The sequence below is a fragment of the Stegostoma tigrinum genome, chromosome 24, assembly GCF_030684315.1.
Source record: "Stegostoma tigrinum isolate sSteTig4 chromosome 24, sSteTig4.hap1, whole genome shotgun sequence".
Lineage (NCBI taxonomy): Eukaryota > Metazoa > Chordata > Chondrichthyes > Orectolobiformes > Stegostomatidae > Stegostoma > Stegostoma tigrinum.
The window spans coordinates 39,849,895-39,875,513 of NC_081377.1; the positions used below are offsets into that span (position 1 = coordinate 39,849,895).

General features: G+C 41.1%; 1 protein-coding gene across 5 annotated transcripts in view; it reads right to left on the reverse strand.

Annotated features, from left to right (window-relative positions):
* pum1 (pumilio RNA-binding family member 1) overlaps window positions 1-23,485 on the reverse strand; it is an 83,116-nt gene extending 59,631 nt beyond the window's left edge. For 4 of the 5 annotated variants that reach the window (XM_059654396.1, XM_059654395.1, XM_059654394.1 and 1 more), the window contains exons 1-2: window positions 23,420-23,485; window positions 11,172-11,280 (exon numbers count right to left, since the gene is read on the reverse strand). In XM_059654396.1, coding sequence (XP_059510379.1) covers window positions 11,172-11,280; window positions 23,420-23,479 — 169 coding nt within the window. In that variant the 5' untranslated portion in view covers window positions 23,480-23,485. The remainder of the gene's footprint in view (window positions 1-11,171; window positions 11,281-23,419) is intronic. The other variant, XM_059654393.1, reaches the window with a different exon arrangement.
* Window positions 23,486-25,619: the final 2,134 nt, after the last annotated feature.

Below are 25,619 nucleotides of genomic sequence, written 5' to 3' on the forward strand. Positions count from 1 at the left end.
CCATAATCATTCACGGCTGAATGTGGCAGGGCTGCAGAGCTTAAATCTGATCCAGTGGTTGTGGAATCACTTGGCTCTGTCTGTCACTTGGCTGCTTATGCTGTTTGGCACACAAGTAGTCCTGTTTGCTAGCTTCACAAGGTTGATTCCTCTTTTTCAAATATGCCTGGTACTGCCCTTGGCATGTCCTCTTACACTCTCCAGTGAACGAGGGTTGATCCCCTCGATGGGGATAATTGAGTAGGGGCTTCGCAGGCCATAAAGTTGCAAATTGGGCTAAGTACAAATTTGCTGCTGTTGACGGCTCACACTGCCTTGTGGATGCCCAGTACAGCTGCTACGCACTTTAAACAAGTAACATGGGAGACGAATTCCAGTGCCGCCTCAGTGCTAGGTACATAAGCTGTACTGTTAAGACTGAAGAGAAGATTTTACTGATAGTCAAGCTGCACCACTTCAGCGCCATACCATAAGTATGTTTTAGTTTACCACCAAACTCGTCAATTTATTACTTTTTATTACTGTTATCTAGAACCAGACTTGCACTAGGTTTTTCTCAACGAACTCAAAAGTAATTCCTTAAAACAAACGTAATCTTTAAACAAATGACAAAAACTGGCTAACAACCCGTTTGGAATACGCCCTTAATCCCAAACACACGTTAGTACACAAAAACACACAGCTCTGCAGAGATGATTAAGGCAATCTTTTTGAAAAGGTAAATAGGAAAACAACCCAGTGGGACCAAGGGGCCAAATTCAAATGACCAAAAAAGAAATAGTTCTCAAACATTTCAAGTTCTGATCACATAGATCATAATACTGGCAGTTGTAAATTCAATGGAGCCTTCAAATCAGATTTCTGTTCAGGTAAAAGGTAGTTGGAAACTCTGATTTTGACTTCTTACGAAATTTCAGCAGAGACATTTCTGCAGTTGATTCTGCTTTTCTCAATTTTAAGACTGGACTTTCCAGTCTTCAACAGACATAGCAGCCTCTACTCGTAAACGCTGCTACTTCAGTCCCTTCCACAGATTTGTATAACAATTCAAGTAAAAAATCCCATCTTATCTCTCTGGGCAGTCAAATTTCTGTAAACAGCAAGAAAACAAAATTCTCTTCAAGGTTTTGCCTTTCCAGTTCTAAGAGAACAAATGTTGAAACTGTTTCAAACAGCACTATCACAGTTTCTCCTAGTCTGATTTATTCCCAAAAGTACATCCCAAAGACTGACAAGGGGTCACTGGATTAGAAACATTAACTGTTTTCTTTCCACAGCTGCTGCTAGGTTGGCTGAGTTTCTCCAGCAATTTCTGTTTCAAGCAGGAATGTGAGTGCACCTATACCAAACGGAGGACACGATGTGGTGGTGGCTTACCCACAACCTTCTGAAAGCAAGCAACCAATAGCTTTTCCAATGACACATACATCCCATAAAGAATGAAAGGAATTAGGTTAGTTTTCACTTTGACTTGCCTGACTGAAGAGGAACAACAGGTAATCAGGTAACCCTTAAGTCTGTTCTACTATTAAGTATGCTCATGACTGCTCTGCATCATAACTCCATTTACGTGCCGTCATGCTCAGATTTAAAATGAATATTTGATCAATCGTCAATTTACAAAATAACATTCAAAATTTATAAGAAAAACAAAGTTGCTTGAAAAGCTCAGCAGGTCTGGCAGCATTTGTGAAGGAAAAAACAGAGTCAGTGTTTCGGGTCTGGTGACCCTTCCTCAGGTTCTAAATTGTTCAAAATTTCCACACTTTTACGTGTAGATGTATTTCTGAATTTTACTCTGGAAAGATCCAACTCTAACCTTTGGATATATCCTTAGTCATTCATCCACAGAGCAGAAATAAGACTAACGAGCCCAATTTGTCCCTGTTAATACCTTGACAATTTTTGATCAAATCATTCTTTCAACTTCTCACTACCTGGAAATACAGCCCTGATTTGTTTGATCATTCCTTGCAGCTTAACCCCAGGGGTCCACACAAATCTTTCCATACAGTTTCCAGCATTCACAAAGAACCCTTTTTCTATGCTTTCAGGTTCAAAGTAATTGACCTCACATTTGGCTACTTTAAAATCTTTCTACCAATTCATTTAGTCTACCAACATCTGCTTAAACCTGCACGTTTCAGTTTTATGTCTCCGCTGTGTCAGTGGCAAAGCTGGATACATGGTTCTCTATCTGACCATCTAAATTATTACTCAATAGTTGAGAACCCAACTTAAATCCATGTGAGACACTACTGGTTACATCTATCCAATGGGCAAACACCCACCAACCCTTCTCTATCACCTGCTCCTCAGCCAATTTCCTAATCATGTCAATAGTCTGCCAAAGCACATTGGCTCAAGTGGGGATCAAGAATTCATAGTTATATTAAAAACTCACATTTCAAGCAACTCTCAGTCAACCAATTACTTCAGAAGTGTTGCCATTGTTGCTATGTAGCAAACATGCAATTATCCTTGGACTAAGTTATTTAATCCATTCTTGTATTTTGGTGCCATCAGTTGGAGACATTAATATTGCTTCGGGCACAACGATTACTTGTTTGTTCTTTTTCAAATACGAAGTTATCATGGGTTTGGCAAGCTTTTGGTTTAACGGGTCTTCAACAAGAAAGCAGTATTTTCTTAGTATTACACTGAAACATTGAGATAAAAGTACACATGTAATTTCCAGACTGGAGTGAGCACATCTACAACTGACTGAGGCAAGAGTGCTACACTGAGCAAAACTGATTGCCATTTATTTCTCAGAGACAGTAGCATTGTTGTAATCTTGCAGAATTCCTTTTGATTCTGGAAGGGTCCAGTAGATTGGAATAAAGCTAAAGCTAATGCAACACCATTATTCAAGACAGGGAAGAATAAAGCAGAAAATCATTGACCAGTTACCAAAAATCCATCACAGGCAAATTCCTCGAATCCATTGAAATCTTGATTAAAGCAGGACACAGATCACCTTAAAATCATAATGTGATCAGACAAAGTTAACGTGATTTTGAGAAAAGGTAGTGAAAAGGTCTTTTAAAAATTTGGTAGTTTTTGAGGTATAAAAAGCAAGATACATAAAGGAGAACCTAAGGATGTAGTATCCGTGATTTCCCAAGGTTTGAGAGATACAACAAAGATTACAACACAAAAATAAGAACTCGTGGTGCAAGTGACTACATAAATAGCAGAGAGAGAAAATGATTAGTAGGGATAACGGAATTGTTTTCAGGTTGGCAAGTTGCAACTAGTGAATAGCCACGTAGATATCAAGTATTCAGTTTATAACAGTTAACAAACATTGTGATCAGGCCACTTGGCCCCTTAAGCCTGCTCTGCTATCCAGTAACATCGTGGCTGACCCACTTGTGAGGAATGAATATATGATTATTAGAATTCTAAGGAAGGGTCACCAGACCCAAGTAAGTGTTTTCTCCTCCACAGATGCTGTAGGACCTGCTGAGCTTTTCCAGCAACTTTGTTTTTGTTCCTGACTTAAAGCATCTGCAGTTCTTTTGGTCTGTATACAATTGTTCGAGTTTACCAATGACATTAAGTAGGAAAGTAAGCAGTCAAGACAAGGTGAAAAGTCTGCAAAGGGATACAGATAGGAAGAACAGAAGAGATGTCTACAGTTTAGATGAACAGAGATCTAAAACTCAGGAGATACAGAGGGATCTGGATCCCCTGGTACATGAATCACAAAAGTTTAGTTTGCAGGTTCAGTTGGTGCTCTGAATTGCAAATGTAATGTTTATGGTTTATGCAATGAGAACGGAATACAAGTGTACAGCAGGTTTATAGTAGCTATACAGAATGTTAGTGAGACCACATCTACAACTACTGATTTGAAAAAAATGACATTATTGTGTCAGAAGCAGTTCATACAAGCTTCAATAGACTCAGTACTGAGACAAAGGGCTAATCATATGAAGAAAGGTTGAACAGATTTGGCAATTTCATACTGGAGTTTAGCAGAATGGTGATTTCATTGAAACAGCCGAGATTTTGAGGGATGTGACAGGCTGGAGGATGAGACGATGCCCCCCTTTATACTGCGACTGGAAGCAGGGGTAGAGTTTGAGAAAAAGAAGTGTCACTTTTGAGATGACAGATTATAGGAAGTGTACTTTTTCTCTGAGGGTCATTATCTCAGGAAATTCTCTCGTCCAGAAAAATGGGTAGATTTTTGGTAGTCAAGAATTATGTCAGACAGGCAAGAAATAGTGAAGTCAAAACCACAATCAGATCAGAAATGACCTTATTGAATTAAAAAAAAACTTGAAGAGCCCTTATGGCCCTATACAGTCATAAGAAATTGAGGAATTTGTTGAGTTGAATACACTGCTCTTTCCTCATAGTATAACTGTTTGGTCTAAATTTGTAAAAATAAATGCACAAGTCAAAATGTGTGAACTAAAGAGATCTGGTAAGTCAGCACTTCAGAAAATTTGCACTAATTAATTAAAATCATCACTATGTAAAGTCACCTTAAGGAAAGCAACAACAAAAAGCTGAACAGGATTATGCTAGATGCAAGTTTCGGCTCCATGGAAATGCTGATAAAGAACAAAGAAAATTACAGCACAGGAACAGGCCCTTCAGCCCTCCAAGCCTGCGCAGATCGAGACTCTCTGTCTAACCTGTCATCTATTTTCTAAGGGTCTGTGTCCATTTGTTCCCTGCCCATCCACGTACCTGTCCAAATATATCTCAAAAGACGCTAACTTGTCTGCGTCTACCCTCTCCACTGGCAACGCGTTCCAGGCACCCACCACCCTCTGTGTAAAGAACTTTCCACGCATATCTCCCTTAAAATTTCCTCCTCTCACTTTGAACTCGTGACCCCTAGTAACTGAGTCCCCCACTCTGGGAAAAAGCTTCTTGCTATCCACCCTGTCTATACCCCTCATGATTTTGTAGACCTCAAATCAGGTCCCCCCCCCATAATCTCAGTCTTTCTAATGAAAATAATCCAAATGTGGCCGAACCAAAGTCCTATACAACTGCAACATGACCTGCCAACCCGTGTACTCAACACCCCGTCCAATGAAGAAAATCATGCCATATGTCTTCTTGATCACCCTAGTGACCTGCGTTGTCACCTTCAGGGAACAATGGACCTAACGCCCAGATCTCTCTGTTCATCAATTTTCCCTACGACTTTTCCATTTACTGTATAGATCGCCCTTGAATTTGATCTTCCAAAATGCATCACCTCGCACTTGCCCGTCTGCCATTTATCTGCCCAACTCTCCAGTCTATCTATATTCTGCTGTAATCTCTGACAGTCCCCTTCACTATCTGCTACTCCACTAATCTTAGTGTCATTTGCAAACTTGCTGATCAGACCAGCTACACCTTCCTCCAAATCATTTACATATATCACAAAGAACAATGGTCCCAGCACAGATCCCTGTGGAACACCACTGGTCACAGGTCTCCAATTTGAGAAACTCCCTTCTACTACTACTCTGTCTCCTGTTGCCTAGCCAGTTTTTTTATCCATCTAGCTAGCACACCCTGGACCCCATGTGGCTTCACTTTCTCCATCAGCCTGCCATGGGGAACCTTATCAAATGCCTTACTGAAGTCCATGTATAAGACATCTACAGCCTTTCCCTCATCAATCAACTTTGTCACGTCCTCAAAGAATTCTATTAAGTTGGTAAGACATGACCTTCCCTGCACAAAACCACGTTGCCTATCACTGATAAGCCCATTTTCTTCCAAATGGGAATAGATCCTATCCCTCAGTATCTTCTCCAGTAGCTTCCCTACCAATGACGTCAGGCTCACTGGTGGATAATTACCTGGATTATCCTTGCTACCCTTCTTGAACAAAGGAATGACATTAGCAAGTCTCCAGTCCTCCGGGATCTCACCCGTGTCTAAAAATGCTGCCAAGATATCTGTTAAGGCCCCGGCTATTTCCTCTCTCGCTTCCCTCAGTAATCTGGGATAGATCCCATCCGGACCTGGGGACTTGTCCACCTTAATGTCTTTTAGGATACCCAACACTTCCTCCTTCTTTATGTCAACTTGACCTAGAGAAAGCAAACACCTATCCCTAACCTCAACATCTGTCATGTCCCTCTCCTTGGTGAATACCGATGCAAAGTACTCGTTAAGAATGTCACCCATTTTCTCTGACTTAGCGCATAACTTTCCTTCTTTGTCCTTAAGTGGGCCAATCCTTCCTCTAGTTACCCTCTTGCTCTTTATATATCAATAAAAGGTGTTTCATTTATTCTGTTTAATAAACTGCACATTTAAATCATGTGACATTTCAGTATTTAACAGCAAGGGCTCAAATCGAATTCAACTGATCCGTTTCTATTAAATTTAAAATTAAAATAGGATGCAAACTATCCCAAAGACAAATACCAAATAATAATTGTATTTTAACAAAATTAACTATTCTCAAATCAGGCCTGATAAAACTAATTTTCTTGCTTGAAACCTAGCCAGTATTGGTGTTTTAAACGAATCACCACATTTTTGCACAACCTATAGGTAGTTATCTCTAGCCACAGTGGCACAATTTTAGGCCTTAAAAGGATAAGGACAATCAGCACAAACTGTACCCCTTCCTTTGGCACAGGCACAGAGGACAAAACGGGCCTGAAATAAGTCAGTCATGTTACAAAAGCTAAGGGCTCAAAACAGATCTAAGGCGACAATGGCAACCACACTTCCAATCCTGTACGCAAGGGCTTGAGATAATGACAATTTTAATGATGACTCGGAGACAACATCACCTGGGTGCACCATGATCTTTTTTGAAGGATAGCACTGCTTATGAAGTAGCCTAGAAAGATAGTCTAAATAAATGTCTCCCAGACACCCAGTCAGTTTGTCTCAGTCAATTGTCATCTTTTAATGCAGCCAGATAGCAACAGAGAAAAAAATGCAAGCACCCAATTCAAAATACTGGGAAACAAGATAAATTCTGGAACTTGCCTTCTGGAACGAGAAAACAAACAATTGTTCTCATGACAACAGTCATCCCTAGCAAAGTTCAAACCTGGTGGCCCATAGGTTAGCCAGATGAGACTTTGATAGAGCAAACTTGAGCAGGACCCCATTCTCAGAACAAAATAGCATTTTAGAGCACAACACTGGCTACACCCTCTCTCTATTTGACAGGTAGATAATGTTTGTTCAGCTTCAGCTAAAGAACAATGACCAGCAAATTTTCAAATGCACTGCCAAGCCATTTCAAATGCATTATGGCCCTGCACCTCCCCCAAGAGCAAAAGCAACTCTGTGTTTATGCTCTAACACTGATAGCAAACCTAGCTGACAAAGTTAATTTCATCAGAGGTGTTCATGGACTCATCATCCTTGGCAATTTCAATCAGGGTCGGTCACAATTGCCTGGCAATGAAAGGGAGGGCTTGGTAACAGAATGAAAATGGGCATCTGCTCTCAAACTTCTCCACAGAAGAACAGCTGTTTGTAACTAACACCTTCTCACAACAAAAAACTGCTTCAAGACTGCACAGATGCGTCCCTGTTCTCAGCGTTCTGACCTAGGTTTCAGCCTAAACATCTTCAACACTTCATCAGTGACCTTCTTTGTATCTTAAGGTCAGAAGTGGGGATGTCTGGACACTGTTCAGTGCCATTCATGACTCCTCAGATAATGAAACACACCATATCCAAATGGAGATAAGCCCATGCACATCCAGGTTTGTGCTGAAAAATGTGACAGAACACTTGTACCACACAACTGCCAGCCAATGGCCATTTCTAACGAGAGAATCTAATCATCATGCCTACACATTTAATAGGTCTACTATTGCTGAATCCCTGACAATCAACATTCTGGGAATTACCACTGAACTGGACTAGCCAAATAAATCCACTGGCTAAGAGAGCAGAGCCAGAGGCAAAGAATCCTGCAGCTGGGTAACTGTCTCTCCAAAAGCCTTCCAGAGACCTGTATGGTACAATCAGGAGTATGATGGAATCCTCCCCAAATTCCTAGCACCACATCCACAATCATTCACGTCCTCCACCAATAACATTCGATAGCAGCATGTACTGTCTGCAAACAGAAATTCACTAACGAGATAGTAGGAATGGCAGATGCTGAAGACTCTGAGATAACAAGATGTAATTTCTGAAAAAGTTGTCTAGGCCTGAAACATCAGCCTTCCTGCTCCTTTGATGCTGCTGGCCTGCTGCTTTCATCCAGCTCTACACCTTGTTAATCTCAGAAATTCACTAAAGTTCTTCAAAATCATCTTCCAAGCCACTGGCCATACCATCTAAAAGATGGGAATGTCATCATCTACAAGTTTCCTTCCAAGTCACTCACCAAGACTTGAAAATACATCACTAGTAATTAGGTGAAAATCCTGGAACTCTGTCCCTAACCGCGTTGTGGGTCTATCTACAGCATACAGAATGCTTGAGAACATAGGTCATCACCACCTCCAAAGACAAATAAGGATGGGCAACAAATGTTGGCCTAGCCAATGATGCCTGTGTCCCATGAATGCTAGATAATAATTTTGAAAAAATACCCCGTAGACACAATGGGTCACACAAGCACACCAATATGTAGTCTAAATGATGTCCTTCACAGATGTGTCATGCAATCCAGCAGTTCATTCACTTTTCAAGCCTAAGACCAAAATCAGACATAACAACCAAAGACATTTTGAGTCAAGCTGCAAATCTGAAATTCATCTTGCAGATATAGCCACAACTGACTTTCCAGAGCAGCCTACAGAACTCGAATCACACTAATGATTCCTCTCCTGAAGAATCTGCAAACACAAAGCTGTAGACTGGATATATCCAATGTGACCATCAGACCCAGCAGGAAGAAAAGGAAACGGCTTAACAAAAATGACAAGGAACTCCAAGACCTGCTTACAATGAGATGGTCAGCTCAAGTCTTACCTAGTTTGGTCAGTCAGCGGAAAATGACAACATTCCGCAAAGTAAGCGCCATGCAAAGCTAATGAAGGAACATCCAAAATTACTGGTAGATTGTACTAAAGAACACAACTACACCATTACTGGCAACATAAGAAGCTTCAAAGCAGTGATAACATCCGTCCACAGACCAGCACATCAATCCAAAAAGCTTAGTAAAGCTAATTGTTACGATGTTATACACTAAAAAGGCATCAGTTTTTCCACTGATGGTTCGAACATTTGGAAAAATATTTCAATTCCAAGGGCACAAGGCAAGATATTGCAACAACGGTCCGTCAAGAAAGAACTGGAATAGAACCAAATTCTGAATGAAACAGTGACTGCCATTACCTTGAGGGGGGAGTTCATGTATGTTTTTGAGTTGCTGAAGATATCATAAACCTCACGCAGTTTCAAATTCAGAGACAAGAAAACTCACCTCTGAGCTTCTTTTCGCGGATGACTGCACTGCCCTGGCCCACTGTCAGTCAGACATATAATATACTGTATTGTACATAACACATCTTTCCAACACAGCACAATTCCTCAGTTTTCTTTGATTTTAGTCTAAAGTCTGACAGCCCAAGAAGAATACAGATTTCCAAAGCAGCATCACAGGGAACGAGGTGGATGCAGTCAAGCAACTAACCTATTTGTGGACTGTCTTTTTGTTAGATACAACCATAGAAGTGGAAGTGGACGTGGACGTGGACGTGGATGCGGACAAGGGCAATAAGCTTTGAAAAGCTAACTGCATATTCGAGACTCGAACGTGGAGCAATCACGGCCACAAAACAGACCAAAATCTCTCGTGTACAGAACTGTGGTTCTCTCCATCCTTCTGTATGGCACGAGTAATGGATCCTACACAGCATTTTCAAGATCCACTGGAAGGACTGTATTGCAGTCAGCCAAGTCTGGAGACAGCCAACATCACCAGTGTCAAGGCTAATTTCATGCAAAGTCAATTACATCAGGAGCATCACACTGCCTCGATGGATAACCTGCTCAAGATCATGCTGAATGGAGAACTGATCATTGATAAACATAATGGAGTCCCCAGTCCAAACATTCTCAAGTCTCCCTGAAGAAATCCCTGTGTGGTAAATAGATTAGTATCAGTGGAAAGCACAAACCTTTGACTGCAACTCCTGCGGATGTTATATCAGGAGTGCTCAAGGCATTTGGGACTGAGCATCAAGGAGAAAAGGAAGAAAAACAAACAATCCATTTGCCCTGTAGCAACAATGCCTTGATTTGCACCCAGTGAGAGAAAATCTGCCCAGTCAGGAAGAGAGCTGAACAGCCATCTTCAGGCTTGAAATTAGCAAGTACAATCTTCCTTAAACATTTGTCCATGAATAAATGCCGAGAGACGTCACCATTTTAAGAAGCATGTCAGTTAGTAAACAATGCACACCACCTTGAACTAAAAAAAATCCAACATTGTCTCCTTGCAGAGTATCCATTCTATTTTCAGAAAAGCCAGACAGTAGTTCTGCATTCAAGTACACCACAATAAGCAGGGAATAGACACTGAACTGGCTAATGGGTTTAAACAACTTTGCGCTTCAAAAACAAAAATATGTTTCACTGAAGGTGCCAGTTTGAAATTCAAGCATCATTTCCCAATAACTCTTACAGTGTTGGTGGATAAGAAAAGATTACACAGGGTGGCTAAAAGGTCAGGAGACAAAGAGTAACTCCTTTAGGCACAGAATGAAGAGAAGGAGAAGTTATACACAGTATATTAACTCAGGTTCAATCAGGCTACTAAGAAGAGACCTGAGATGTTGAGCAAAATAGAATTAACATTCCTTCACAATAGAAAATAAATTATCTACCAAGAAATTCAAGAGCATTCAAAGTACTAAACAAGGCACATCAAACTTTACAGAATAATCTGATGGACTTTCCCCAAATATACGAACAAGAGTAGTGGATAAAAAGGCTAAATATGCCTCATTTAGTGTAAATTTTTCACTTCAAAATAATTCATATGGTTCTCCCACGACACTTCAAAATTTATTACTGTTAAGAAACTCTCATTATCAAACATCTCAGATGGCTCTTTCAGCAAGTTTATGCACATGGAGCAGCATACACTTTAAAAAACTTTTTGCGTACACAGGAAGAGTAACTTGTTAATATTAATTCCACTTAATAATTCTATCTAATCTTCAACAAGTTAAAAATAAGTTAAATGTGTGTTGTAATGAACTGCTTACCTGAAGCTCCCCATGCACTGTCCCGCCACTGATCCCCAAGAAATATCCCTTTAGGTCCATCCTTGTTTGGATCATCAGACTCCCAGAACTTCTTACCAGGCAGAAGCTGCTGCAGATGACCAAGAAAAGACTTTTAGAAATAAAATAGAAACAGAAAGCACACATCAAAGCAAAGCAAAACAGAACTTGATTTTGTGCTCTGCACTGCAAGACCCAAAGCTTGTTTAATACAGTGATCAGCAACAGAACCAGTGGAAAATTGCCGGCTGTGTTCCCCCTTCCCCACCCGACTGTCAGACATCCAGTATTTGCTTGTGAAATGCTCTTCTGCTAAGTCAAGTTTTCCCAAAATTTCTTCCAAATTGACATGTTTTCCAAATCTGCTTTTTCAAAAAAAATCGGCAGCCACAACTTTCCATGGCCAGCTCAAAATCTTAAAATGAAAATCAAGGTTGGGTAATTAATCAACTGATTGTATTGTTATATGTACCAAGATACAATGAAATGCTTTGTTTACAAACAGTATAGACAGATCATACGAAGCAAAGGCTTGGAGACACACAGGTCATATTTTTGAAGCTACAGTGCATTCAACAGTCTGATAAAAGCCAGAAAGAAACTGTTCCTGAACCCACTCCTGCGTGTGTTCAGGCTTCTGTATCTTCTTGCCTGACAGAAAGGGTTTAGGAGATCATTAACAGGGTGCAATGGATCTTTGATGATGTTAGCTGACCTTCCATGGCAGCGCGCCATGTAAATAGAGTCCATGGATGCAAGGTTGGCTTCGTGATGGTCTGGGCTGTGCACAACACCTCTAGTTTCTCAAGGTCCTGGGCAGAGCAGTTACCGTACCAGGCCGTTATGCACCCAGAATAGTATACTTTCAATGGTGCATCTGCAGAAGTTGATGAGGGACCTTACAGACATGCCAAATTTCTTGACATCACAAATTAATTACCAAATAGAAGATGATCAACTAATAAGATGGGAAAAGCCAGACGGGTGAGTGGAAATGGTTCAAGACTCATTTCCAAAACTGCATGGTTTCCTGATTGGAGATGCCATTAAACTGAACTGCCCATATTTATCCTTTTTTTTGGAGGGGGGGGAAGAGGAGGAGAGAACATGAGATACAAACAAGAAACTTCTACTGAGAAATTCATCTGGATATTTACCAAGAACAGGATCCATCATTCTCCAGATTCATTTACGAAATACTGGAGAATGGCCTTTGGGTTTGGTGGACAGAATGCCCTGCTTCTGCTCCTACATCTTATAGTAGGGGTGGATAGCCTGCAATAGTCCATGTGCATGGAGAATTTTAATAATGACACTAAATGAAGCAACTTTGCTCAGTCAACTGATGCTGGGAGCAAGACAAAGAACCATTTGATTGTAACATATGGGCAAACAGAAGGCAGACAAGTGAACATCCCTGAGGTTTTTAATCAGTATTATAAAATTTTTCAATGGACACACAAGAACAGAAATTTCTTAAAAAGCACAGTGACTCTTTGCAAACTCCTCCCCAAACAGACAGCAGTTCTTGCACGCCTGTGGATGTTAAAATACGAGAAATAAGAGTCAAGGGCTTTTGCAGTTTTTTTTTACAAAAATCCGAACAGAACACTGTTCTGACGACAATACTGCTCCAGTCTCCCTGAGCAACAATTTTAGAAAGTCTTTCAGCAACAAATAACCTAGATGGTGATTACAGATTGTTTTTGAAAAACACACATCAAAAGAGCATGAAATACATCTTAAATCATCAATTAATCCAAGAAATACATTCAAATACAGTGTAAAATTAAAACTTTGCTAACAAAAGATCAACTTAATGCTTCAGCTAGATGGGTACATGGAGGCTGCATCAGCTCAAAGCTCAAGGATAACTAGTGACTGTTACATTTCCTACCATACACATCAATGATCTAAATACTGTGATTAATGTTTTACTTTGTATGGCATCTCCATGATTTGGAACCTAGTGTTTATTCATGAATTGTTCTGAGATCAGAGGTACGATTACCCTGCTGTGGCATAAAATTACACATTTTTAAAAAGAAACACTCCATCCAAATGTGGAAATGCATTGAGAAAAATCACATTTTCTATTGCTTGTTTTGCAAATAAACCATGAAAATAAATAATGGGTATCTAAACATATTGAAGGTTTTGATTATTAAACACCGAAAATTTTCCAGGGATTGATTTATGCATCCTGTCAGTCACAGAATATGCTCTCCCAGAGCACCCTGAGTCTCATTCTTTTTGTACCATACTTTATTTAAAATACCAATAATTCATAAACAAATGCTTATAAATAAGACATACTTGCACACCTGCACCGGCTACCACAAAAAAGCTTTGAATTAAAGTTTAAAAGGACAAATATCATTCCAAAGGAACAGGAGTCCTTAGCAATTAAGTGTGCAAAATTTCTACTGCACTTCAAAAAGGCCTGAACAATCACTATTGTTAATCTTAGCTTTTTGAAGAACTTACATTAGAACGTAGAACATAACAGCTCAGTACAGGCCCTTCGGCCCTCAATGTTGCACCAACCTGTGAAACCAATCTGACGTCCATCTAACCTACACTATTCCATTATCATCCATATGTTTATCCAATGACCATCTAAATGCCCTTAATACAACCAAGAGGTGACAAAACAAGAAGTGCAAGAAACTTGCTCCATTATGGCTCTGCCCTTCAAAATCCAAGGTGGATCTGACATTCCTAATATACAAGACCATAAGATATTTCAGCAGAATTGGGCCTTCTGGGCCACCAAGTCTGCTCTGTCATGCAAGTATGGCTTGCCTATTTCTCAACACTGTTCTACTGCCTTCTCCCTGTAACCCTTGATCCCCTTGTTAATTGAGAACCTATCTATCTCTGCCTTAAAAGACACACTCAGTTACTTGGCCTTCACAGCCCTCAGTGACAGTGGTTAATCAGTGGAGCTCACTTTCTGGCTGAAGAAATTCCTCTTCATCTCTGTTCTGAAGGGTCACCCCTTCACTCTGAGGTTAATGCCCTCAAGTGCTAGTCTCTCCTATGGCTGGGGGCATGTTATACACTAACTTGATCCAGGCCCCTCGGTATCCTGTAATTTTCAATCAAATACCCCCTCACCCTTCTAAACTCCATCGAGTACAGACCAAGAGTCCTCAACCACTAATGTGACAAGGCCTTAAACCGTGGGACCATTCTCGCAAACCTCCTCTAGACTCCCTCCAACACCAACACATTTTTCCTTAAACACAGGGCTTAAAACTACCCACAATATTCCAAATGCAATCTGGCCCAAGCCTTGTACCACTCAGACTGTATATCTCTACTCCTATATTCTAGTCCTCTTGAAACGAAGGCTAACATTGCATGAGTCTTCTTAACTGCCAAGTGAAAATGAAGTGAAAATGCATGTCAACCTTAAGAGAATCCAGAAGCAGGATTCCCAAGTCTCTTTGTGCTTCAGGTTTCCAATGCATTTCCCCATTTGGAAAATAGTCTGCACCTTTATTCTTCCCAGCGAAGCAGAACCTCAACACCTTCCCAAATGTCAGGCTTTCAGCCACTTCTTTGCCCATTCTCCTAGCATGTCCAATTCCGTCTGCAGCCTGTCCGCTTCCTCAATACCATCTGTCGCTCTACCTCTCTCTCATTTGCAAATTTAGTGACAAAGCCCTAAGTTCCTTCGTCCAGATTGTTAATGTGTAACATAAATAAATAAACAGGGCCCACTGCAGAACTCCACTCATCATGGACTGTCAGCCTAAAAAAGACCCCTTTATCCCTACTTTCTGCCAGTCAGCCAATCCTCTGCCCATAACACCATGGGCTCTTGTCTTTAGAGGCTCCTACACAACACCATGTCAAAGACCTTCTGGAAACCCAAGCAGGTCACTGAAAATTCAATAGACCACGTCCACTGGCCCTCCTTTGTCTCATGTGCTTGTTACCTCCTCAAAAGAATTCTAACAGAATTGTCAGGCATAACCTCTCCCTGACCAAGTCGTGCTGTCTCAGCCCTATTTTACCATACACTTCCAAGTACTCTGCAATCTCATCCTTAATAATGGGCTCTAAAATCTTCTCAAAGACTAAGGTCGGGTTAATTGAACTATAGTCGTCTTCTGCCTCCCTTCTTAAACAGGGATGCCTCATTAGCCATTTTCCAGTTCTTGGGGATATTCCCTGGCTCCAGTGATTCCTGAAGGATGGTTCAAGAACGCCTCTATAACCCCCTGCATTTCTCCGAGGTGTAGTCCATCTGGTCTGGATGACCGATCCACCTTTAGACCTTTCAGCTTCCTCAGCCCCTTTTCCTCAGTGACGGCCACTACACTCACCTCTGCCCCTGGCTCTCTTGCAGATCTGGCAAGCTGTCAGTGTCTTCCTCTGTGAAAACTCATGCAAAGGACCTATTCAATTTCTCTTCCATCTCTGATTTCCATTATAATTTCTCCAATCTCATTTTCCAGTAGTCCAATGTCCAGTCTTGCCTCCCAATTACCTTTTAGATATCTAAAACAAAAACTTTTGCAATCTTCTTTTATATTACTAGCTAACTTACTCTCACGTCATCTTCTCCACGTTAATGTTTTTTTCAAGTTATCCTCTGCTAGTTATTAAAGGGTTCCCACTAATCTTTACCACATTATATACTTTTCTTTTTGCTTTCATGCTGTCCCTGACTTTCCTTGTCAGCCACAGTTGCCCCATCCTCCCCTAAGTAGGTTAATACACTGCAAAGAATGCTTACAAGCATTTACAGCTCCCAAACAAGAGGTACCTCAGTGATTCTATACTGCAGGATTGTAAAAATCAGCTTCATCATGTTGGCAATGGAGACATCTGGCATAACTACAAGACATGCAAAGTCACTTGTTTTAATTTTCAAAGAAGAAGTGTACTGTCTAAAGATTAGCAATAAAAAAAAGCTGTAAAATGCTTCTATTGATGCAAACACTGGAGGGAGTACAGTCTATTGTGGCTAAGGAAAGTCTGCTTCCCCAATGGAAAAATCTATTCATACAACTGTGCAAACAGCTGCCAAAAATATAAATGGTCATTTTCATTGATTCAGTTCAAGCATGTGTGGCATCATAATTCAGTAAAAAAGGCTTTAATAATGGGATACAAGTATGACATTGGTATTGTACACATTTTGAATCCTTCATGCACACATACACCAAACAGCATATTTCATTCAAACTATTAGAAATATATCCAAACTAAAATTCCTCAATGTCTGTTTTGAACACTGTTTTCTTTAACAGTGAAAATCACTCCCTAACAAGGTCAGTGATCAGAGGGTTTCCAGTTATATTCTGCATCAGATATGAACGAAAGGCCCTTTGGTTTTGTTGTGACCACTCACCATACATACTGTCCGTTTTTTGTGTTTCAGTACAGTCCAATGGTTACTGAAAGTACTGGTACTCTTCGACCTTCCCCCAACAATGCTTTCATTGCTGTTCATGTAAAATATCAAACTATTGCGCTGAGTTATCAACCCATATCCATCAGAAATCACTGAAATAAGAAACTCTACTGTCATCCTTTTCCCTAGTTCAGGACTGCCAAGAGAAACTGTAGCACTACTTTCCTACATTATCATGGCAGAAAAGTGGTGAATCTATGGAATTCTCTGCTGCTACCGACTGTACACACCATAGATAAATATATTTAAAATCAAGATTGATAGATTTTTGGAGACTAACAGAATAAAAAAGTATTAGAACAGGTTAGCAAGATGGAGATGAGCTAGATTAGTGTGATCTACTGAATGACAGAGCAGACAGCCAACTCCTACCCTGTCTTTTAATTTGAGAAGAAGAAAATTGCTTTGACTTGGTTGTAAAGCTAGTCACACTACAAAGACTGACTTCAGCCTCGAGCAACTTATTTGGAGAAACACAAACATATAAACTAGCAGCAGGAAAAGACTGTTAAGCTCAAGTCTGCTCTACCATAAAATAAGATCATGGTTGAACTGGCTCTAGCATCACATCCACATTTGTGACTACCCTGATAACCTTTCAATCCCTTGCTTAACGAGAATCAATCCAATACTCAAACATTCCATGCCCACCACTTTTGAAAGGAGAGCATTTCAAAGATTCACAACCCTGACAGAAAAGAATTTCACCTCACCTGCTTTAAGTGAGTAACCCCTGATTTTTAAAGTGACAGCTAGGTCCAGAGTTCGATTCCAGCCTCGGGTAACTGTCTGTGTGGAGTTTGCACATTCTCCCCAAGTCTGCGTGGGTTTCCTCCGGGTGCTCCGGTTTCCTCCCACAGTCCAAAGATATGCAGGCTAGGTGGATCGGCCATGCTTAATTGCCATAGTGTTCAGGGCTGTGTGGGTTATAGGGGGAATGGGTCTGGGATGCTCCAAGGGGCGGTGTGGACTTGCTGGGCCAAAGGGCCTTGTTTCCACACTGTAGGGAATCTAATCTAATCTAATCTAATACACGCTATCCACATCTCCCTTGTCATCACCCCTCAGGATCTTGTACATTTCTGTCCAGTCACATCTCACTCTAAATTTCAGTGGCCAAAGAATATTGTGTGCAACCTTTGCCTCTCGACAACCCATTCATTCCAGTTCTTAGTCAAGTAAAACTTTAATACATTTGCAGCCCTCCTTAAATAATAAGGTACTCCAAGCACAGTCTTATTAATGGCTTAGAGCAGTATAACCTCACTTCTTTAGTATTCAATTCTGATGATAAATGACAACATTCCGTTAGGTTTCACAATTAATTGTTCAACCTGGTTAACCTTTTGCAATTCACGTTTGAGAACGCAGTGATCCTTCTGCATCTCAGATCTCGGCAGTCTACCATTTAGATTACACACTTTTTTTTATCCTTCTTGCCAAAATGGACAATTTCATTTATTGTACTCCATTTACCATTTCCTTTCACATCAGTCACTAAACACAACTCTGTTTATACTGTCCTTAAGCCCACTTCACAACTTACTTACCTATGCGTCGCCCCAGGCATCCCTTTACAGAAGCCATTTATATAAATTGTGAAACAGTTGACGTCCCAGCACCAATCCTTGTGATACTGTAATCCAGCAAGGGGAATACCATAACATGGATGTTTTGCTGCAATAATACAAAGCATTGATGGGACCATACCTAGAGAGCCATGTACAAATTTGGTCTGTTTATTTAAGGCAAGACATAACTGCATTAGAAGCAATTCAGAGAAGGTTCACTTAACTGACTGCTGCGGCAAGAAAGTTATCTTGTTAGGATTTGTGAAGAAAGATTCGGTCTGTATTCGTTGGGAGTTTTAAAAAAAAAAATGAAAGATGATCTTACGAAAACATTTGAGATCCTGAGGAGCCTTGACTGGGTGAATGTTGAAAGGATGCTTTCAGTGAGAGATGTGAAATAGAAGGCACAGATCAATAATAAGTCTCCCACTTAAGATAAGAGAAAAATTTGACGAACAAAGTCAATGGTTATCAGTGTCAGGCAGCAATGCAGGGCTGAAGAACAATTAGATTGACCATAATCTCATTAAACAGCAGAAGGGGCTAGAGGGGCTGAATGGCCTATTCCTAATTCGAAAGTACTGAACCATCTAAAAAGCTTTTGTTCTCTCAGTGCAAGAACAGTCACTCATCACACAATACTTCCATATTCTCAAATACAGCACTTCATAGCTGATCAGCTTACTTCATTTAAGCAAACACAGTTGTTCAGGAGGCCAATTACAGTGGCTGCACAATTAAAAATGAAAAAGCTAACAAGCCGATTTATTCTGGCGGTGTTGGCTGAGGGATGAATGTTGGCCAAGATACTGGTCAACCCCAACCCACTCCCACACCTTGTAAATTTATTCAAGCCGAATGAATGTAACGTGATGCTCCAGACAAAGTAATACCACTGCAATGTAGCCATAGATTGAATGCTCAAGTCTGGAAATTAACTAGATTCCACAACGTTTGACCCAGTTTTAGCTAAATAAACAATGTGAATTTTAATTTGAATTCTGGAGTCTCAGTGATCATGAAGTATAAACCCAGATAAAACTGGTTGTATGGTCTGTTGCCAGAATACAAAAAAAACTTAACACAAAGGTGCATCTTGGGATCACAGGAAAATATAAAATCAGCAGTATGAATCAATGTGCAGACCAGTACTTGTACTGTAAACGTATAAATGTTGAGAAGAAATAGATTCACAATTCGCATTTAACATGGACAATGAGCTGCTACAGCTTGAGACAAGCACCTGCTTCTGAAAATTCTTTTCAAAACACAGACATGCTAGATAACTTTTAAGAACCTCTGAAGGCTGATGAAGCAAATGCTCTGATGCCACAAGCACTAAAACATCATGGTCATTTAAGTTCATGAGGCTTTGTGTTAGGTTTATAAAGAAATAAACAGATATCCCCTCAAAAAAAAATTGAATTGAATTTCCAACTTAAAGGAATCAAACTTATAATGTTCATTAAAAAAGGATGGAGGTGGCAGGGTTTAATGGAAAGTAACAGGACTCTCGTCGATGAGCAAAGCAAGCCAAGTAGCATCTTAGAAGCAGGAAAGCTGATGTTTCGGGCCTAGGCCCTTCATCAGAAATTCATCCTGATTTTCTGAAGAAGGGTCTAAGCCTGCTGTGTTCACCTGGACTGTTCCAGCTCTACACCTTGTTATCTCAGATTGTCCAGCATCTGCAGTTCGTATTATCTCTGGACTCTTGTGGATACTTTTATGAAAGGCAGGCAAGGAAGGGAAATGGGTGTAAAGCAGGAAAATTCTCTTTTGATTACAAGGTTACTGATGATTGCATGTTAGCATCCAAAAAAAACACACAAATTGCTTCTCCTGTTAAAAATTCAGACCACCACCACCACCGGCAACAACCAAGACACTGATACTCTGGCCTTAAAACTACTAAAAAACTCTGTACAGTTCTCTCAAACTACTCGTGCATTCTAAAATATGTGATTTGTACACATTGATTTTTACAGTGCAATCATCTGAAAACATTAACTACTTTGTTTGCTGACATGTTCAAATACAACTTGCAATGTAGTAAAAGCATTGAAATTAGTCACAAAAGCATTACCATGAAGGAGCAGAGTTTCTTTTATTCAAATATCCTGTAAAGTACAAGCACTGATCCCATTTGGGGATTAAACAAATGTGGCAATAGGAATCAAAACAACTACAGGCCAAGTTTTACATTAGACTACAGGGGACACATCTGCCTCAGTTAAGTGCCAAATGATTGGTCAATTGTGCAGCAACAGCAGACCATTATAGATATATCTATCTCCTCATTAGCTGCGCTGTCCTGTTATTTGCTACTTCCACAGCCAATTAAGTAATCAGCTAAGATCTCCCAAAGTTTCCAGTTAGTAATTCTGACTCATCAGAAGACAGTGCAGCAAAGAAATACAAAACTAATCCAAAAAAAAATCTGGTACAGGCTGAAGAGTATCTCCACAGCAAGTAAACCCTACAAACAGTTTTCACTAAAACTTAAAAATCTCAAAAGCAATAGTGGGTCCCAGAATGCCTACCACCACGCTGTAGCGTTCCACCATGCAAAGAATTTTACATTTTCCCAACCCCAGTTGTTAACTTCCCTTCTACAGTGTTAGTGACTGTAACATGTTACAACAAATACAAAATTCTAAAATGAGGTACCTCAACTTAACCCTTTACTGATCCATGTAATATATATGGGCATGCATGTCTTTTATCAAGTCAAAGACACCATGCTAGTTTCATACTGATTTCCTCTCAATACCTGCACACATTTTTTCTTGATAAAGAACATTTAATAAAATAAGATGCCCACAGGAATACTATCAAACAAACTGCCATACCATGCCAGAAAATAAGAGACCAAAAGGTTTGGCCAGAGGTATTTAAGCAGGGACTTCAATAAGTGGAGTAGCAGGTCTGAGCTGGTCATGGAGGATGTTCCACACTCGTGGGTCAAACCGGCAAAAACCAGAGTGAACAACACCAAGGATGTGCAAAATGCCAGACGGTTAGGAATTCAAAGATCTTGGAAGCTGGAGAAGGATTTGACATAGGGAGACATGTGAAAGGTTGGTGGTGATGGGAATCAAACGATTGTCAGACCAAGATCAAGGTCAGGTCAATAAGAACAAGGGCAATGGTTCTGGGTAACCTGGTGCAAGTTGGGGTAGGGGAAACAGAGATTAGAATACCATCAAGTTTATCAAGGATGTAAGGTGAGAGACAGTCCAGGAGAGCACTGGAATAGTTGAATTTAAAGCTAACAGAAATACAAATGAAAGGTTCAGCAGGGCTGGAACGAGGCAGATGGGTGCCCTGACCCAAAGTGGAAGTGGATGGGCTTGATAATGTAAGGAATGCAATATTGGACACTCAGGTCATGGTTAGGTAGGATGCCAAAAGTCATTAAATAAAAATAAATTCTTTAAAACACTGATCTGGCAGCATGTTTGCAACAAGAATCAGAGTTAATAATCAATCTGGGAATGAGTAAACTCTGTTTCTTTCTTCCAGATGCTACAAGATATTAGTAGATCCAGCACTATGTTTAGGATCTGTCGCATTCTGCTTTTACAGTCTATTTCAGTCTAAGACAGGGACCAGGAGGGGGACGGAGCTGGCATTTCAGGAATGGAGTCTGCAGCAGGGCCAACATCAACAGCCTCCGTCTTCCCAATGTGACCCTAGAGAAATTTGTGCTCAACTTTTGTTCAGGACATGAAACGTCTGACAGATCAGACAGTGGAAGAATCAAGAAAAGTGGTGTTCTGTATAGCCAGATGTCACTCAGCATACGTGTAAAATCTGACACTGGCTTTCTGGATAATGTGACCCATGCAATGCAGAGTTGAAAAACAGGACACATGCAGCTTTGTAGCAGAACAGTCGACAGGAATAAAGCAGCAGAATTGAGATGTTTCTCCTGCTCGGCAGCCCAGGGATGCTGTAGCTCCTGGACTGTGATTGGTCAGTTCATCACAAGGACATAGGCTGCTTTTATCTATATGGCTCAGTATCACATCTGGTCACATGTGCATGATATGAATCACTGACAAGTTTCAACAAGCCAATTCCTCGGTCACTTGTTTTAAAATCAAAAGTTAGTTTAACCCTTCATGATACTTCTGTGCCAAGGGTGGCAGAGGTAGATTAAAAGGTTAACAACAACCATGTCAAAAGACAAAATGTATTCCAGTCTCTTTCAGTTGGCAGAGAAAAATAATGATTTTTTTTTAAACTGTAAAACTTGTGGGAAATCAATTTTACAGTAAATTGAATATATTAGCTCTAGCGGCAGAAAAATCAAAAAATGTAATAAAGTCACAAAATACAAGCTGATCCATGTCACTAACTTACTAAGAAGCTTAAAATCAAGCAGAAAATTGCTCCTTACAGTGGTTCTATTGGATAACAGTTTCCTGAGAAGCAGCAGTGTACATTGCCAAGACAAAACTTTATTAGTGTACATCACACTTCATTCCTGTCAGCTGCTCTGCTACAAAGCTGCATGTGTCCTGTTTTTCAGCCCTGCATTGCATGGGTCACATTATCCAGAAAGCCAGTGTCAGATTTTACATGTATGCTGAGTGACATCTGGCTATACAGAACAGCCACTTCTCTTGATTCTTACACTGTCTGGTCTGTTACACATTTCATATCCTGAACAAATATTGAGCACAAATTTCTCTAGGGTCACACTGGGAAAGACGGAGGCTGTTGATGTTGGCCCTGCTGCAGATTCCATTCCTGGAATGCCAACTCCATCGCTCTCCTGGTCCCTGTCTTAGACTGAAATAGACTGTAAAAGCAGAATGCTACAGATCCTAACCATATTCAGGGGCAGCAGGATGGCTCAGTGGTTAGCACTGCTGCCTCACAGCACCAGGAACCCAGGTCCGATTCTACCCTCAGGCAACTATCTGTGCAGAGTTTGCACATTCTCCCTGTGTCTGCGTGGGTTACCTCCGGGTGGTCTGGTTTTCTCCCACAGTCCAAAGTGGTGCAGGATGGGTGGATTACCATGCCAAGTTACCCATAGAGTTCAGAGATGTGTATTTAGGTGGGTTATAGAGAGATGGGTCTGGGTGGGATGCTCTGAGGATCGGTTATGGACTCGTGGGGCCGAAGGGCCTGTTTCTACACTGTAGGGATTCTATGATTCACACAATCTGCCACTATTTCCAACCCAGCCCCAGAGTCGACTTTCAGCATCAACTCACCTCTCCCATACTCCGCCCTTCTAATGCCAATGCTTGAAAGTCATGGTTCAGTTCATCCATTGACCGTACCTGAAGAAAAACAAAAACATATAGTGAAGGGAAAGGATGATACACAGAACTGTATGAGAGATTTTACTTAGGCAATATATTAAAAATTAATAGATTGCCATCTACATTTAAAAGCAACATGAATACTGGATTAAAATTGCTTTCAAAAAACAGAGAATCGAAGCTTTCTTTTCACTAGATTTAAAAAGATAATTCATGTGGGGGAAGAAAAAGCACTTTCCACTGAGAAGGAATTACTTCACTACTAGCCAGGGTTAGTTTCAAACAATCTACTAAAGTGACAACTCAACATTTGGGAATGTAGTCAGTTAGAATCCTGCTCCCTTCACGTACCTATGTCCTGAGACCAGAGACTGATAGCCAATATATTGCCAAGCCTCTGCCACTCTGAAATGAGTGCAGTCATATCACAGCTTGTACTTCTGTTTTATTACTCCCTCCTCGGGAGTGATCTGGTCTCTGTTTAGTGCCCCCACAGATGATCCCAAGAGTAAAAAAAAGTCAGGCTCACACATCAAGCATATGTTTCTTATTATGACGTTGATTGCTCAGATCACCTTTAAGGCCTGATAAATGCATCAAGGCAGAAATAATTTATTTGGTTTCAAACATTGCTGGCTAGGCATTTGTCAATTAAAATTAGTTTTCACTACTACTGTGCCACTGTGAATTCATATCTCAGAAGGAAACACAATAAAAACTATAAAAATAAATCCTAATTCTTATTATTTCTGGGGTTGTGAGCTGCTAGATGAAACAGACAAGGCTGAGACAAGAAAAAAAACCTGCAGATGCTGGAATCCATGCAGACACACAGGAGGCTGAAAGAACACAGCAAGCCAGGCAGCATCTGCAGGAAAGGAGCAGATAATGTTTCGGGTATTACTCTTCTATCTTACGAGAAACATTGACTGCTCCTTTCCTGCAGATGCTGCCTGTCTTGCTGTGTTCTTCCAGCGTCCTGCTTGTCAGGCAAGGCTGATGCTGAGTTACCAATTATACGTTTGCATTATAAGGAAAAACTAGTACTTATGCAAAACCTTTTGATCTCAGGGCAACTGTAAGTGCATTGCAGCCAAACAAGCATCATTAGACTACTGGTAATAAAATGTGAGGCTGGATGAACACAGCAGGCCAAGCAGCATCTCAGGAGCACAAAAGCTGACGTTTCGGGCCTAGACCCTTCATCAGAGAGGGGGATGGGGGGAGGGAACTGGAATAAATAGGGAGAGAGGGGGAGGCGGACCGAAGATGGAGAGTAAAGAAGATAGGTGGAGAGGGTGTAGGTGGGGAGGTAGGGAGGGGATAGGTCAGTCCAGGGAAGACGGACAGGTCAAGGAGGTGGGATGAGGTTAGTAGGTAGCTGGGGGTGCGGCTTGGGGTGGGAGGAAGGGATGGGTGAGAGGAAGAACCGGTTAGGGAGGCAGAGACAGGTTGGACTGGTTTTGGGATGCAGTGGGGTGGGGGGGGGAAGAGCTGGGCTGGTTGTGTGGTGCAGTGGGGGGAGGGGATGGACTGGGCTGGTTTAGGGATGCAGTAGGGGAAGGGGAGATTTTGAAACTGGTGAAGTCCACATTGATACCATATGGCTGCAGGGTTCCCAGGCGGAATATGAGTTGCTGTTCCTGCAACCTTCGGGTGGCATCATTGTGGCAGTGCAGGAGGCCCATGATGGACATGTCATCAAGAGAATGGGAGGGGGAGTGGAAATGGTTTGCGACTGGGAGGTGCAGTTGTTTGTTGCGAACTGAGCGGAGGTGTTCTGCAAAGCGGTCCCCAAGCCTCCGCTTGGTTTCCCCAATGTAGAGGAAGCCGCACCGGGTACAGTGGATGCAGTATACCACATTGGCAGATGTGCAGGTGGTATACTGCATCCACTGTACCCGGTGCGGCTTCCTCTACATTGGGGAAACCAAGCGGAGGCTTGGGGACCGCTTTGCAGAACACCTCCGCTCAGTTCGCAACAAACAACTGCACCTCCCAGTCGCAAACCATTTCCACTCCCCCTCCCATTCTCTTGATGACATGTCCATCATGGGCCTCCTGCACTGCCACAATGATGCCACCTGAAGGTTGCAGGAACAGCAACTCATATTCCGCCTGGGAACCCTGCAGCCATATGGTATCAATG